The 18,672-nt window shown below is 33.3% G+C and overlaps 1 protein-coding gene across 1 annotated transcript in view; it reads left to right on the top strand.

Annotated features, from left to right (window-relative positions):
* Nucleotides 1-18,672, top strand: part of LOC129938364 (dual specificity tyrosine-phosphorylation-regulated kinase 2) — a 111,370-nt gene that overhangs the window by 47,083 nt on the left and 45,615 nt on the right. The window contains exons 2-4 of the mRNA XM_056045867.1: nt 8,818-9,199; nt 13,690-13,844; nt 13,969-14,246. Coding sequence (XP_055901842.1) covers nt 8,818-9,199; nt 13,690-13,844; nt 13,969-14,246 — 815 coding nt within the window. The remainder of the gene's footprint in view (nt 1-8,817; nt 9,200-13,689; nt 13,845-13,968; nt 14,247-18,672) is intronic.

The raw sequence follows: 18,672 nt of genomic DNA, 5'->3' as shown, positions 1-18,672 counted from the left end.
GCACACAGCAATGGTTGAGAGTTGTAAGTCACTAGACCTTGGTTCTCAACGTACTGTCGCGCCACCCAATTTATTTATTTTATTCTGCTGGTCAGCATTTTCTGAATTAATTTTCTTAGCGAACTCTCTACATTTAGAGACGTTAAAGCAGATGTTTTTGCAAATCTGTCCAAAATGTTTACAATTTTCAAGCATTACATCTAAAACAGAAATTCTTTAAATTGGAAAACAGTTTACAAAAAGTTAGCAGAAGTTAATTCTCCCTTTATCTTAAATAAGTGTTTAAAGACTCATTGTCATATGACTAACTGCTCTATCAATCATCGTTAAAAAATCTTCCGGTTGAAATGAGTAAGCATTTTTCATCATAATCATCAATATCTTCATCATGAAGACAACAGGAAATGATTGGAAATAAATTCTGTCAACAACCAATAACTTTGGATTTTAATGTTAAATACAGAGATTCATTCTTATTCTCAAAAAAAAAAACATGGAAAGAACATATATCATCAATTTTGTTCCTTTATATAATCCTCACGCTAAACTCATCTATCGTGAAATTAAAAATCCTACCTGATTTTTTTTTATACATAACACAAAAATATCATTCCTTTGACCTCGAATGGATGCATTAACATCTATAACCTAGCCAACTGTGTAACTAGAACACGTCTTCTACATTTTCCGTCTTGCATTTATTTGGCATCTATTTCTCTTCTTTAAATGAAAATACTGCCAAGATATTCAGATATTCACCTCATTCTATCGAACTCGAAAGATAAAACGATTTGAATGTCTCACATAAAACTTTGAAAAAAAAGTAAACTAAAAAACTTATGTGACACACTACGAATGTGAACCGCACCATCATCACATCATAGCATCACAAGTTGTGGCACACAAAATTATAAAAATAAATTAACCACCATCATCATCATCACCATCAGCAGCCACACTACGACCGACGACGACACACAAAGAAGATGCAACCACATAGCACCGCAAGCATTCTAACACCAGCCATCACCAAACAGATACAAAACCTGTAGGAATCAAATTGAATTTGCCAATTTACTGATTGTCACTTGACAATTAAAGTGTCAATTGTCGTCTGTCAAACTTCTCTGCTACAATGCATCCTTGGCTTTTGCTTCAATGTTTCTTATTTTTTTCACTTTTTCGTTCTAGAATAAAAAAAGTATCTATCTAGACGTGACAAGAGTTCAAATAAAGTGAATCTATCAATCTTCTCCCATTCATCCTTTTGTGTGGAGTTCAAGTTTTACATAAGTAACATATCTAATGTCAAAAATGACTACCAAATACACAAGCTTTACCACCGCCTCCGCCACCGATTTATGTCATTTTGTTTTAGTTGTCATGGACGTGTATGATGTGTTTCATTGAAATATTTTAAAACTTTTACTTCCAAGGGTTCACCTTGCCAAATTATGACCCTGACAGTCAAAGTTTGGTGCATTTTGAATATGTAGATATTATGATACAATTTCATTGAATTGAAATTTTTGAACAAAAATGTTGCAAACAATTTGATAATAACAACTTTGTTGATATACTTTGACAGATAAGCGTCAATTAGGGGTTGAGGTTAACCCCAAAAACAAAACAAAATTTAACAAACAAGCATAGAGCAGTCGAGGCGTAGATATAACATAGGTAGGTCTTATTAGGGGCCAAAAAACTATAATAAATGAATGTATCGGCGGCAAGTCGATGGTATAATTTGGCATATCCGTGTTTAACCGAAACATGCTACGTAACGTAACTCTGTCGCATTGTTACATATACATTGAGTTTCCAGGAGTATGAGCTCGGGTGGTGAGTTAACCCTATATAAGATTGGAGGCTTTCCTAAATTGATCAAAATTATTCCTTAACAAAAAAAAGAACAATCTAAACTTTTTTCCTTACATAAATGTACATAACTATAGGTACCGAGTGATGGTGGATTTTGAGTTGCGAGTGTGGCAAAATCAACGTGAGTGCACCCGTGTCGGTCGCATGGTATTTCCTTTTATATTTTGATTTCATGGCACGACAGAGTTTTTGTTTTGGTATAATGTTTTGCTCACGGCATATACTTTACATAAATATCAAGGAGCTAGCTTTTCAGCCGGCTGCTTTAAGTTGTTTTATTTATTTTTATTTTTGTTTTGTTTTTGAATGTGCGGCCAAAGATGCCGGCGATTGATAAGCGAAAGTTTTGACCTTTTACAGTTTGAGCTCAAATTCAAACAACATCACAACACCACACCTCCATATGCCAGTGCCTTGCCATCATATTCTGCACGCGCGCTACTGCTGGTTTCGATTTAAACGTTGATGACGTTAAAACTTTGCTGCAGTATATAATGGTAGTTACGGAGTATACCTATGAAATTGATTTGAACATGCTTATTTGTTGTCTTTTTTTAAATTGGAAGCTTGTTGAAAATTGAGTTAAGGTAATTTACAGTTAATTTGAGTATTGATTTTTTATGAGAGGTCTTGAGGTTTCTGTAGTTTATTATGAAAATAATAAGGTGGCACCTTTAGGTGAAATTTATTAATATGTGTAAGAAGGATCAATGTCAATCTTGTGGTGGCTTGAGGCATATGAGTAATATTTTGCATTGCCAATTCTTTCATGCTTATAAAATTGATTCTTTTGAAATGTAGGTGTTTCAAAATTCAAAAAATTTAGTTCATTTCGCTTTTTAAATAGATTTGTCAGTTAAAGCCTTGACCAGTCTTTATTCTGTTAAACTAATTAGGTTTTTATCAATATTTACACATTTTCGCTTTCTTTGTATTTGTTTCCAAAAGTTCCATTTTTAACTTTGGATTTAAACTCAAATTTTATATAAACTTCATCCTGAACCTGACTTCAACTTTGATTCTTTATTTCTATTTTTACTTGACTTAAACCAACTTATTTAAGTACTTTGTGAAAAAAACTGTGTTACTTCTTGGATTGATATTTACATCAGTCATGGCCCATTTAAAATCCAGTGATATAAGTTTTTATCAACAAAAAATATGTATGACCTCAAAAATACTTTCTCATATATTTAGTTTTCGGTTTCATATCATAAACTCTATATTGAAAAGCTTGAAATCGAAAACATAAACATACCCTTAAAATAACCCAGAAACTTAATAAAATAAACATATTTAACATCCAACCTTTTTTTCCGATATCCAACCTTTTTGTAAAAATCTAAAAAGTATTTCCAATACAAAATTTACTCACAATTTACGTAGCCTTTAGAGAATCACTTAAGAAGCAAAGCTTTTTATCCTCAAAATTTTTCCAATTCAATCCAATCGAATCCAATCCAACCTATATATACCTTTACTGTTTGAACTTTTCTCTTTCTCATTCAAAAGGATTAAGTCCTTCGAAATTGCGGGTATAAATAAGACAATTGTCCCAGAGAACCACAAACCGTTCATGAAGCCCTCTGATTGTCTAGTGTAGGAACATGTAAAAGTAATAGCCTTAAAACTCGTGTAAAATGTTGTAGTGTTTTTTACTTTTTTCTTCTTCTTCTTTTTAACTCTTGAGTACGACAACTTGACACAGAAGTTTGTTGAAGTTCTACGTCCATTCATACTCTCCAGAGGCTCTTTTCATGTATATAGGCCTTCAGTTCAAGAAAAAAAAAGAGAAAATGTTGAAGGCAAAACAGAAAAATAAACCATACCCTACCAACACAAAAAGGAGTCACTCCCATCAAAACAAACCGAGAATATGGGCGAACTGAAGAAAAAAAATATGTCCTGGTTTTATAATTTAATCGGCTTTTAACCCAAAAAAGAATGAAGTATATGAAGCATAGAAATGGATGTAGCTAACGGTAAAAAAATGACATATACACCACCACAAACATTAAACTGGCACTCTGTGCCTAGAGTAACACTCTTTGTTTCTGTTTTGTCCTGGGCATGGACATTTGGCCATTGTTCAAAAAAGCATAACAATAGTGGCTTACAATAAGGCTGGTCTGATAAAACAACAAAAAATACTATCCAGGGCCGCTAAAAGAAATGTTTCATTTGAAAAAATACTTTAAAACAGATTATTTAAGGTATGTGGATTTTAAAACAAATACGTTCCACAAAGTTTGGAAACTATAAAAGTGAAAAAAAAACTGCCTCAGAAAATAAGGATATAAAAAAGTGAATGCGTTTCACATGCAAAAGCTATGCTTTCCGTATTTTGTTTAAGCAATTGTAAAATCTCAGGACTTAGAATGTGAAACAAGACAACAACATATTTTCTCGTGGACACTTGTTGTTTAGCGCCCTGTGAAAATTAAGTTCTCCTCTATCTCTACTTGAATTCATACCTGGAAGAGAGGTCAATATAGTCAATAAAAAATGGTTGTTTTTTGTTTTGGTATTTTTTAACGTGCCAAACATGAATTTCCCTGTTAAATAAGTCTTGAATGAAAAACAAATAAAGTAATAAAAAAAACAACTAGTGTACGATAAAACTCATCATCGAATTTGAAGAATGTTTTTTTTCGAGTATATTTCGACTATATTTCTTATAAATGCATAGTTTTGGTTATTTTTGAACTGAATAATTCAACTTTGTTTGGAGGATTTTGCTTTTAGAATATCAGATTAGTGTTGAGTTATAAATCTTTTAAAGTTTAACTAAAACGTACAAAATTTAAGTACGGTGGATATAATTTAATGTTTGAAGACTATTACATAAAAATGTTTCCAACAACTGCGACCAAATCCATCCAATCGCTCAGTTCAATTTTTTTCTCTGTTGTCTCACAAATAAAAGATTTAATGTTGGCTTCTATTGTGAAGGGAACCTTTCGATATAAAAAAGTCATAACATAGCCCAAAAAAAAGTCTAGACACCTTTTAAATCGCTCGAGCTTAGTTCAAAACATGAAAAAAAGTGTTCATCTCTCAATCGGTCTATTGTTAAGAGTGCTATGTGAATTCGTCTTAAAGGAATTAAAGTCAAGCTCTTTGGTTACGCCAAAGAAGTAGTTGTTATCATCGCACAGTAGCGCTCACCCTTCATAGTAATTATGCGATTCGCATCATCTTTCAAGAAGTACAGCTCAATCCACACCAACCAGTGACAGTGCAATGCATCTGTCTGTTTTTCACTCCAAATACTTCGGTTTTCTTTGTTCACATAAAATGATCTTAGCATAACTAAACACAATTTTTCGATACAAGAGACCCTAAAGCAAAAATTTGGTGTTGTAGTAGGTCTTTCGCATTTTTGAACCAGCTGTATTTTTAAAGGCTTAACACTTAAATTCTTCCACAAAATTCTGCAATTAAAGGAGTAACAGAGGCTCAATTGTAAACATAAATAATTTTTTTTAAATGGCGCCCAACGCGAAGAAAATTTAAATATTTACTTAACCCACGCAGTTTTCTGCTAAAGTAATCCAAGCTCTTCTTTTGTGCATAAGTCATCTTGTTTGCCCATTTTTAATTTATCAATAAGTTTGTTTTATGTTGTTATAATTTAATTTTTCACCTCTGCAACTCGCACACTAAATATAATCAACAACCTTGACAATAACCAAGCTATACTTTCTCTCACATTTCTTTATAATTATAACTATTCAAACAAAAATAAAAATACCACCAATATCTTAGTATCACATTCCACAATGCCTGTCAAAAGAAATTGGCGCGAAAATAAAATATTTTCACTCAAAAGCCTAATTTGTCAAAATTGCTTTGCTTTTAATACCAGAAAAACATGCTTTCTTATATACATTATATTGTTATAATCTATCGCCATCACATCGCATCGCACCAGACACAAACACTCACAGCCAGACAGACAGACACACTTGAACAAATATAACAACAATATAAATTAGCGCACAAAAAGCGTTATTTCAACACACTTTTTCCGGTAGTCTTCCGGAGTTTCTATATCATATAGAAGAGGTGTAGTGTATATCAGACTCTAACAATCTTTCAAAGTGAAGAATCAAAACAAAATGTTTTTCCGCTTTTTCGCCATATTTCTATTATTGTTCATTATATTTAGCTTTAGCTTTAGCTCACTTTGTGTCTGATTTAAATCGATTTCAATTAATCGGAAATAATAAAACAGCAACAACAAAAACAAAATACAACTCGGAACGAGTAAAATGAAATGAAAACAATTCAACCAGCTTGACCCCAGCCATCAACTACTTATAGAACTGGGTATGTACGTATATTTAACGTCATAGCGTGCCGGCTTATTTATTTTATAACTCTGGCGGACATATTCACAGCCCATCAACCCTGACCGACATCAGAAAAAAAATGTCGATTAAAACAAAATAGCAGAGAAAAAACCTTAAGGGTTTGGCGCTGACCGACAGCGACTATACGACGATGACGACAATATAGCAAGAGTGTTGTCATTAAGTTGGTCAAAAAGCCTACAAAGAACATAATAATCGTATGTGGACTCAATTCAAAATTAGACACTTGCTGTTACAGTTAAGTGGAAGGTAATAGCTGTATAGCATGGCTTGGATATACTTCCGTTGGTTGAGCAAGAACAATACCCTTTGTATTGAGTTATTTTTTTTTTCTGGACGAGGGAAAGCAGCAGTTAATTCAGAATATTATTAATCTTTTTTGGTAAACGTCAATGACCTTATAATTAGACTTTTGGAATGATACAGCCATGTGGGGAAAGACTTAATGAAATTGATTTTTTTTACATTAAAATTCCATTTCCACATTACATTTTGGTCTTAAAGGGTCATGAAGGATTTTTAAGACTTCTAAAAGTTAAGATGGACAATATATGGCTGGCGACGTGGGGAAGGTATTGGAGGTCTTTAAGACTCATGACAAGTTATGAAAATCTTAGCAGTCTTGATTGTATTGACAATTTTCAAGAATCTTGTAAAGTATTGACAATCTTAGCAATCTTGAAGAATAATAATTGAGCTTAACTGTTTAGCAGACACTTAACGTCTTGAATTGTAGCGGCACCTTAGAAGGATATTAATGTTCTGGGAAAGAATGGCTTGAGAGTTAAAGTCAAACTCTTTAATCGACTTAAAAGGACTAAATGTGTCAATGTTCATTCAAATACTTTGGAATTGAAACACAATATGCACTGTCAAACTATTCCTATGAAGCGAACAAAATTAAATACATTCCACAGTTTTTTCACAGCAGAAAATTTGGTTTGGCATAAATACTGGAAAAAAATATTTAAATAGAATTGAAAATTTGTTATTTCACGATGTGGATCCTAAATACTAAAAAGACAAATAATCTCTTTTTAAAAGTTTTTCAATAACTTTATTTATTCGGCTCCCAATCTACTGCGAGTGTTGTGTATTTTCCGTCTGCGGCCTAAGAATTCTTTTTTATTGGTGAATAATAGCCTGTGGTAATCTCGGCTACTCCCTTAATGATATCGCTTTACTGGTTCTTTTGGTTGTTGAACCTTGTGGATGGGAGTACGGCTAAGAATTTTTCGATCAATTGCGCACTGTAGTCTCTGGCATTCTCTGGTTTGTTTAAGGATGCAGTATTTAGTTCCCTCCTGTGGGCGGTCTTTGCTTTCTTTTCGATAGACAGCCGAGCTCTGAACTTGGTTACAACAAGAAAGTGGTCAGAGTCCACGTTTGGACCCCGGAAGGTTAGCATATCCATAATGTTAGATTGCTACCCTGCACCGATTAGGACATTATCGATTTGATTTTTAGTTCGGCCACCTAGAAATCACTAGGTTGCTAAGTATATCCCTCGTCCGGGAAACCGCCAAAGACATTGAAGTCTCCGAGTACGACGTTGATAAGATACTCCGACACGATTACAGGTGCATACTCGTTAATCGTAGCCCATTTTCGTTCCGGTTTTAGTGGCCGGGTCGTTATCCTGACGACATATTAACCTCCAATCTGTGTACGAAGAGATACAGCCCAAGACCTCCAGTTTCTAATACATACAACCAAAAGTTTCTAAAGTTTTCGGAATGGAGTTTTCGCTTGAGTTTAAAAAAAAATTACAAAACGTTTTATACCTGAACCCCCCTGTTATCAATTAACTTTTTAAAAAATAAAAAAAAGTAAATGTTTCGTCACATTTCATAAGCAAAATCGTGCAAAGTATTGAAGTTATCATCATGACTTTGAGAGGTGCATGAACAATTCCCCATATACTGCACAAGCACATTCTTAACTATAACTTAACTGCTTAGTTTCTCAATCGCTTAACCTTTTAAGTTAGTTGTTGTTTAGGAATTTAAGTGCACCTATCATTTATACTACTTTTAGCATTTAATTTTGGGTAAGCTCATCTTCTTTTATTTACACATTGACATTTTGCTTGTGGCGAAATGTGATAATGATGATGATGGTGGCTCATAAAGATTATCTAACTAATGTCTCGTTCGATTTGAAGAACAACATTTTTGTTTAAAATGTCATTTGAATTTCTGATGGTGGTAATTTGATTTGTTTGAATGATAAGACACGAAGGATGCGTATTTTTTCATTTAAATATGAAATGAATGAATCAGATTAGTGAACAATTATAAATACAAGTTTATAGGATAACCCAAATTATTTTGTTTCTATTGTCCATTAATACAAAATGGCATAGCCGGTGTCTACTTCTATTTGTAATTATTTAATTGTCAAAACATTCCATTTAAAACACTTTATACAATAATTTAATTCTCACTTGTAAGATCGTAAAAGCTTTTAATCTCCCATCACCTAAAAGTATACTCAAAAAAATAATAACTCAAAAAATCTAATTTTTGTCAACTTTTTGTGTTTACTTTTTGTATTACAGGTTCAAATTGATAACGACAAATGTCGTCGAGAACGTGAATCCAATAATCGTTTACCTAGTTCCCGCTTAGATTTGCCAAGCTTGTGCAATGCATCGACGCGCACAACAGCCCGTTGCATTGATTCACATAATAATACAACAACATCATCAGTTATGACTCAATTAAGTCCACAACAGCCAAATAGCAATAATAATAATAATAGCAATAATAATAACAATAATGTAGGATCACCTATATCATCGACAACAACAACTGCCTCATCACATACAACTTCAGGTGGATCAGGAATGATGACAGCCATGTCTGCCAAATCGAATGGATCTTCGTCATCGTCAAGTAGTGTGGATGGAAAGGGCGCTAGCAGGCCAATGACACCATCAGGTAAATTGTTAACAAATTAAATTATGAGTTGCCCTTTTGCTTATAGGTACAGAGCTTAATTTGAGATGCTTCCTAAAATTAAATTAAAATAAACCAAAATGTCTGATTCATAAGAGGCGCCTTCAAAATGTTCAATTTTCAACTGCTATAGCGCATAAACCATGTTGATTTGAGCAAAAGGTTATGGTGGCCATGAGATCTATAATGGTTTCTGGTGTATTCTCTTAGACCTGCTACTTCAGAAAGTGAAAGTCAGTTTCCAACTACTTTAGAGTTCCAGTCAACGAATATATCGAGCCCTTCCCGCATTTTTATCGTAAGCGACATTTTCAATAAACAAGATAATGTAATTATTAAAATTTGCTAGTAACACATAGAGCTTTAAAGGCTATTGTCATGTCTTTACTTAAGCATAATTAATAATTTCCAATACTGACTACGGGTACAAGTTGTATGAAGGATCAGCAGTAAGCTTTTGATTTTCGTTATGAACAAATTTATTTTGACGCTTACGATAAATGGGCGGGAAGGAAGGAAGTTTGAGATTATTTCTAAACTTAATGTATAAATTCAATGTCATGTTTTTGAAATGACTTACAAAAATGACACCAAGGAGTTGACTAGCTACATATATCAGTAAAATCCATCAGTAAAAATTGGAACATAAGGGTTAAGTGCAATTATAGAGTAAATTTAAGTCATTTAATAAGAGGCATTAAAAAACCTAGAACTTTGTTTTGTTTTGTTGATTTTGATTTTATAAGTCCTTTTTTTTATAACGCTATCGGAACAGTAAAAAATAATCTTAGTTCAAGTTTTTCTAATTCTGAGATTGAGTTAGCATTGTCTAAGCTTAAGGCTGATAAGCGACGTGATATTGATGGAATTTCACCAATCATTTTACGAATGTGTGCAAATGCAATGGATGTTCCTTTAAAAATTATTTTAAATCCTTCACTTGCAAATGGCGAGTTTCTAAATACTTGGAAGCGTTCAACAATCACACCTATTTACAAATCAGTTGGTAGGCAAGATGTTTTAAACTATCGTCCAATTTGTAAAATTGCTACGATTCCCAAATTTGTTGAAAAGTTAGTCTATGACAAATTAACTCCTTCTCTTAAAACAATGGTTTCAACATACCAACATGGCTTTGTAGCTGGTAGATCCACTGCAACTAACCTCTCTATTTTTAGTAATTTAGTCTTGAACGCACTTGAGAAAGGTTATCAGTATGATGATGTATATACTGACTTTTGTAAAGCTTTTGACAGAGTCCATCATCATTAAGTGATCGTATTCAGTACGTTCGTACAAATAACATTATTTCTGTACTGTTACGTCGGGTGTTCCGCAAGGATGCCATCTTGGTCCTCTTCTTTTTTTGTTTTTTATAAACGACATTCCTGATATGTTTTTTTTAAATCAAAGTGATTGATGTACGCAGATGATCTAAAAGTATTTCGTTGTATAAAATCTCAACATGATTGTTTTTTTCTGCGACATGATCCTAACGTTTTCTCGAAACCGTTGTCCAATTCATTGTAACTATAAAGTCAATCATATGCCATTGTCCGTTATAACCTTCAAAAAAGATCTTTTGGTGATTTTTGACAAAAAAAACTTGACTTTGTAAAGCATATACCTTTTTTAGTTGCTAAAGGCAGTTCAATGTTAGGTTTCATTTTGCGAAACTCAAAAGAAAGTGTTTATATTTTGCGTTTTTTAGGTCTTATCTTGAATACTGCTATGTAATTTGGAATCCTTGATATTTTCTTCATTCATTTAAAATCGAAATGATCCAAAAACGATTTACGAGAGTTGTAGTGAAAAGACTTCAATGGGACATAGATCTTCCTTCCTATGAAACGAGGTGTAAATTACTTGGTATTTTGCTTCTTAACATTCGTAGAAAATTCACAGAGGTTATGTTCATTCGTGACATAGAAGTAAATCATATTGATTGTTCACAAATTTTAGCTCTATTTGGGATAAATGATCCTGCGAGATTGTGTTTTTTAATGTTCCATATCATAGAACTGTGATGCTTCCAATATGCCATTATCCAGTTGTTTAAGAGAAACAAATACTGTTTGCGACATGATTGATTTCAATGTTAGCAGATATTTATTTAAATCAAATTTATTGTTAATTCTAAATAACTTTTCTGGTGGTAATGTTTAAAATTTTAAATTGTATGTATTATATTATCAAGTAATCACTTAAGTAGCTTTGTAACTTTGTTTGATCAATAAACTAAACTAAAAATTAGAACGCCATTTGTAGAACAACATGAAAATTTGTTGGTATTGAAACCAATCATTGGAATGAATTTTGTTTTTGACAGGTCGTTTAAAGCAATTATTGAATATTGTTGTCATTGAAACAGCCTATTAAAATTTCGTGCAGAAATCTGTCATTGAACAATGAGTTTCATTTCAGAAAATTGAGTGATCGAGCAGTACTTAACTTGCATTTCTAATCAAAAGGAAATACATTTAAATATCCATTTAAAAATGTTTCCAAATTGATTTCAATGATAGCTATAAGAGGCCCCTAAGTTGCTTGCAGTTAAAAGTTTAAATCCAAACATTTAATGATAAGTATAGAATTTCATTTCAACATTCGGGTTCAAAAGATAGTTAATTTTGTTCTTCTTTTTAGTAAAGTTAATTTATAAATTCTATTAGAACAATCATCCAAAACAATGGTTTCATCTCTACATAACATTTTGACCCAGATGTCTCTGTCAGAGACTCATCGACTCTACAGATAAATTTTCTGTTCCTTTAATAATACGAAGAGTATTTCCAGATTTCATATCTTGTCTGAATCCATATGTTTCCCTAAAAATCCCTCCCATGCATAAATTCGAATATGGCTTTTATGTTTTGCCAGAAATGTAGGAGGTAGGTAAGTATAGGAAGACCTTTTTACGACGGTATATATGTACCTACCTACCCAGACAGAATATACAAAAAACCCATAAATTGTTGACTTAATCATCATCAACATCAGCCAGCATCAGCCTGGAATGACTTAATCTCTTTCTATACAAACCAATCTATCCATCTTTAAACGAATATAGGACTATGGACCCATATTGCTTGAAATGACTTATCAAAGTAGGCATAGAAGGGGAGGGCGGCCTGTGCTGTACAAAAATCTTATCCTCCTGCCTTCATACCTAAATACATATATGAACACACAGACAGCATGACACAGATTATGTTTGACTCTGTCGTCACTTTGACAATTTATATATCTAACTATGTATGTAGGTTTGTAAAGAAATATAAAAGATACGATGTTCATCAAGGATATGTGTGTAGTCTGTATTGCAAAGGAAACAGCAGAAAAAATATCTACAGCTATATCTACCAACTCAAACTCACAGTGACTTTTCATTTCCAGGCTCCGCCATTGCTGCCGCCATATTTATTTAGGCCACTTGTCAATTCACAAGTTGTACGAGACTTTTTTGCCATTATATTGCTATTGTTCAGACGTTAGTTGTGCAGAATTTATAATTAGCCTTGTGACTCCTTAGAATGCGCGTAATGATTAGAGGGATTTTGAATTTACCCAGAAGGGGATTCAACAATAAGACAATGATCATAATTGTTTGCCTACCGTAATCAAAGAACAATTCAAGGAGATTCTGAAAGCATATAACTGAAAATAGAACCCCCCATCATCTAGATGAACAGAAAGTCAAAGAGTAAAAATTGTCATCATCATCATCCCGCAACCTGTAGATAATATACTATCAGGATAGAGGATTGTCAACATATGTTGCGTCGTTGCCGTCGTGTCGTCGCGTTGCGTTGCGTCGTCGGTGGTTGATGCCTAAAGTGACTTGGTATATAGGCATGGCATTAATTAGGATGCAATGTCTGTGAATAAAATACAGTTTCAAGCCTCCACTATTAGGCGGAGGCAAAAAATATCCTTGACCTTTCACGTTCAGAGGATTGTTAATTTTATTAATTGACGACAGGAGTAGCAGAGTCGGATGTGATTTCCTTCTGCTATACTTTGTTCCTTGTAAAACGAAAAACTCATCAGTTTGTATGTAAATTGTGAATCCTTTTTGTATATACATGCACATGTAGAGATGATGATATCCTTTGGCTGTTTGGCTTTAGCTTTTGCTTCGGCTTTGGCCATCACAGCATCACACTTCATCAACATCACACTCTCAATTTTGTTGACATGAAATCTCGCATTCTTTTATGATTTTACTTTTATCCTTGTTTGTTTTCTTTTTTTACTCATATCCTTTTTCTCTGTATCGGTTGGTTGGTTGGTTGGTCGGTCGTCCTTTTTTATATGTATGTGATGATGATGATGAAGATGATATGTACATACAATGATTATAATCCTTGGAATGTGCCAAGGTCATCTTTACTTACATCATCATATCATTTTCACTTTAGACACTCATGTGGAATTATTTTTTCAATTTTATTTGTTTTTTTTTTTTACAGAACTGATTAAAAAGTACAATAGTTACTTGACGGAGATGGAATTTGATGAACTGAAGACTTACAATGAAATTTATTATTTTGGCCAATCGGCGAATAAACTTCACTTTGCTAAAGCAAGTTGTGGTTATGACGATGAAAATGGAAATTATAAAATTGTAAGTTTTATTTCAATTGAATGGAATTTTTTTGTCTGGATGTTATTTTTGATTTTGTTTCTTTTTATTATTAAGGTTGAACACGATCAATGTTATTTTTTATTTTGTTTCTTTTATTTTGAAGGTTGAACACGATCATATTGCCTTTCGTTATGAAATACTTGAAGTTATTGGCAAAGGAAGTTTTGGACAAGTTATCCGAGCATTGGACCATAAGACAAATACACATGTAGCCATAAAAATAATTCGAAACAAAAAACGTTTTTTAAATCAAGCTGTTGTTGAATTGAATATTTTGGATGAACTGAGAGAAAAAGATGCTGATGGAACACATAATGTTATACATATGTTGGATTATACGTATTTTCGATCACATTTGTGTATTACATTCGAATTGATGAGGTGAGTTTTTGAAAAACTTTTATCTTAATATAAGCGGAGTGTTTTATATTTATTTAACTTTCCTATATCTAGTAAAAATCTTAAATTTGAGCTCATAAATTCTAGAAATTATTTCAAGGCACTATTTTTCTTATCTAGTTCCATTTAGTTTGAATTTGTTTCCATCAAAATATCCGAAACTTCAAAACTTTCTCTAATCATAAAGATTGCGTCCAACGCACTTTTAGTGAAAATCTGAACAAATTTTAAGTTTTCATCTAGAGAGAAATTCAAAGTCTTCGCTAATCGAATGAAGCTCCCCTCATCATTGCTTTAACAGTTTTGAGTGTTCTTGACTACTGTTGGGTTGTCGATAAATATGCTTTTGTTTATGATTTCAAAAGAACGATCCTTAGCGGCTTAGAAACTACCAGTACTTAGCCTTAAAAGACACTGCAGTAATTTAGCTTTATTAATTTTTCTAGATGAGTATTATATACAAATTTATTAGATTCTACCATCTTCCCTATTTATGGCCCTGTTTTTCATGCAGTTTTAGTCTGTTTGAATGTCCATGTGTATTTTAATAGCATCCCTTATGTTTTTATGATCGAAGGAAGCCCATTTTTATAATAAGCACACACTCAAGGAAATATTACTACCCTAATTATGCAGAGGCACAGTGTGAGCACTAGAAAGAGGAGAGAGGGTTTAAAAGATGTGTTGTGATGCACATTGGTTTTGAATTGCTGAATATTGTAATGACTGGGAAAGACAGAGTGTGGAAAGGCATTCCACATTAGCATAGCACGGCTAAAGAACGAATCTCTGCATTTGACAGAATGGCCAAAGTTGGTCTCGAGGGTATACTGCTGAGCATTGCTAGAAACGCGAGTATTACGGTTCATAAGCCATTAAAATAAAGGTAAAAAAAAGTCATGCAAGAGACCTTACGACGATGTTCAAGCGAAGTAAATGAACTTATGATGATATTATCATCTATCAATTTAAATGCTCTACGTTCAATACTATCCAAGAGGCTTAAGTCAGTTGCAGCAGCACCAACCCAGAGATGGGAGTTATACTCAAGCTTTAGACGTATGTAATTCTTGAATATAACAGCCAGATCAGAAAGGGTGAAATATTTCTTGCATCGCCTAAGGAAACCCAAACACCTTGCGGCATTTTTGGCGACATCGCGTATGTGATCATCCTACAAGAGGTGGTTGGAGACACATATACCGAGAATATCAAGGTTTTCAGTCTCATTGAAGCAAGTGCTATCCATGGATAATCCCCATTGAGCAATGCTGTTTAGGTCGGAATTTAAAGGGCTTATCATATTTTGTCGTAAAAATGAGAAAGAGTGTTGGAGATAGAACAAAGCCCTGGGGCACACCAGCATTTATTTTGTGGTTTTCATTGAATCTATCCAATACTACTTGTCTTGAACGATCCGAAAGGATTAATGCAAACCGAAAGCACGCATTTTCTATAAAAGAGTCTGATACCAATTCCTATGAAATGCTTTTGAATTATCAAGTGCAATAATCTTACTTTCTCCAAAGCGATGTAAAGATTTGCTCCACTGTTCGGTGAGATGAACCATGAGATCACCAGTGGACCTATTGCTTCGAAAACCGTTTTGCCGGTCATTAAAAAACTTTCGGTCTTCAAGATATTTGTTGAGCTGATAATTAAACACCGTTTCCATGAAATTGGAAAGAAGGGATGTAAGTGCAATCGGTCGATGCGGACAAATGCGGTTTTCCATCCGCTCGAAACGAGATCTGAAGATTGGGACAGATGAAAAAGCTTACGCAGTAGTTTTGCCAGGGTTGAAGAACACCTCTTAAGAACAATAGCGGGGGTACCATCTGGACCAGCGGATTTATGTGTGTTTGGATCTCTAAGGACTCTTGTCACAGTACGAGTGAGAAAAAATATTGGTCCCATAGAATCACTAACTCGCTCAAGAACAGGCGGAGTCATAACACTCACTGATGGCAGCGTAGAATTGGTGGCGAGCTGCCTAGCAAAGAGATTAGCTATCTCTAAAGAGCTAATACAAGGACTAAAGGATTGTCATTGACCAAGAGCATAGGAATCGATAAAGAGTAATAATTCCTCATGCTTTTTACAAATGACCAAAAATTTGTACTGCCTTTAGGAAATTCCGGTATTTTTTGCCGTAATTTTTTAGTCATGTAAAAATTTGGTCCGTCGAATATGGGCGTTGCAGGCCTTCCTGGCTTGTTTGAACTATTTCCGGTTTTCTTCAGTACGGCTTTATAGCAAAGGAAACTTACCTCTTTAGCCCTAATAACCTCTTTACAGCACGCATCAAACAATGCGTTTTTCCTTGGGTCTGACACTTTTAAATCTGTTCGGTATAAAATTTCTCATTCAGAGGAGATATAAACTTGTGATCATATCAGCTCTGGCGTCAACGTCACTATCGAGGAAGCATAGTGACCAGTTAAAGATCCTGAAGTAGTTATTGAGACCGTCCCAGTTGGCTTTCTCTTAGGAGCTCTTTCTTTAACTGAAGAGTTTTGACACGAGAAATTTGCTAATATAACACAATGGTCAGATGTGCCTACAGGAAATAGAACACTAACAGTGTACTAATCAGGGTGAGAGGTAAGAAACAAGTCAAGAGTGTTTTTTGCTCGACATTCAACGTCCAATATTCGGGTGGTCTCGTTGACCATCTGAATTAGGTGGTGCAACTCAGCGAAGATTTCTGCAAACATTCCATCGGGTGTTGTCTGGCCTGTATGTTGAAGTCGTGAAGAATTGTGTACATTAAAAACTCCCGTAACAACGATTTCAGTGCGAGGATAGAACGAAACAATTCTTTGGATGGAATCAGACAAAGCATCAAATTCATGAAAACTTGATACTCACTTTGCAAGTTATTTTGTTGTTTAAGACCCATTGTGCTTTTGGCTGCCAGTTCTTCCACCATTTTATCGAGGGGGCTAGCATGAGGAATATCTCTAGGGCTGCAATTGATGTAGTCCTTACAGCTCTTGCAGAACATATGCATATGTAAATGCATTTCTTTCATATTTTCAGAACTGGTAACCTTTTCAGGGACTGGCCACCATACCCATATATGCGTTTGTTAATATTGGCCTAAAACTCAATATCAAATTTGAATATAAAACGCAGTAGTTTATATTGTTTGAAACAAAAGGTCCATAAAGGCGAGAGGTGTTTTAAGACTTATTAAAAAATATGAACTAATAAAATAAAATTTGTATAATATACTAAACATGGAATTCATTTAAATGACATTTTACAATAAACTTAAAAAACAATTCGAAAGCTACTTACCATTCGATCGTGAAATATTGGGAAAACTTACAATTTCACTTTTTTGTTTTGATTTTCTTGATTGCATCAACGTCGATAACAAATCTGGAAATAAAATAAAGTAAATATTTATCAATAAACATATTTCGGCAACAAAACAAAAAAACATTAAACCTATCAAAATTAAAAAACGATTTTTTTAACTGTGAGGTTATCTGGCAATACTTTTTTCTCAGTTGGTCTATTTTTGACAGCTGTCAAATTGGTTTGCCATTTTATAATAAATAAATAGAGTTACTTCTAAAAAAAATTGCAAACTGTTCAAATTTATTGCAAAAATAATGGTTCAGTACCCAGTTCAGCAGCCAACGAAACAATCAATTTTTCGAAGGAATGTTTTAGTGAACGTATCACTCGTCTAATAACAATGTGCCAAGCTAAAAATTGGGCCTCTAATCTGTTTTTAATATCAAAATTTATTAAACTGCATACAAATGTAACTTAATAGAAGTGATTTCTAGAAAATAATGATTTCAATTTTTGAAAAATTGTATTCAATTGACCCAATCAAAGATGCGTGCTATTGTCGTGGAATCTTGAAAAAAAAACGGCTTTATATATTTCCTATTAATTAACATGTTTATTTCTAATCCTTGTGGAAATGATTATCAAGAAGAACTTAAATTAAGATTAAAAACTTGAAATTTTATAGTTCAAATTCCAATTATTCACTTTGTAAGTAAGAAGTTAAAAGAGATTCTTTCATACAACGAAAATAAAAAGAATATAAAAGTACCCTCAAGCGTATACGTACTTTTTTATAATTATTATTTAAAAAATATTGTTTTCAACCAAAATGCGTCAACTTGAAGAATTTGATAAATGAAATAACAAATTATGATAAATTGTTTGTTTTTCTTTTAACTTTGTCACTGATCAATCTTCACATGAAATTGATTCTTTTCACTCAATCTTAATATCCTTAACACGAGTATCGCTGCCTCCATAACCTTTACTTGAACTTCCTATTCAAAAAATAAAAAAACGAAAATTCTTCAAGGTTACCAAATCAATTAACCTTTGAATAGGCAATTTATATTCTATGTTAACAAAGCAATACTATACT

The sequence above is a fragment of the Eupeodes corollae genome, chromosome 1 (assembly GCF_945859685.1).
Source record: "Eupeodes corollae chromosome 1, idEupCoro1.1, whole genome shotgun sequence".
Lineage (NCBI taxonomy): Eukaryota > Metazoa > Arthropoda > Insecta > Diptera > Syrphidae > Eupeodes > Eupeodes corollae.
This window is presented reverse-complemented; position numbering and strand designations above follow the sequence as displayed.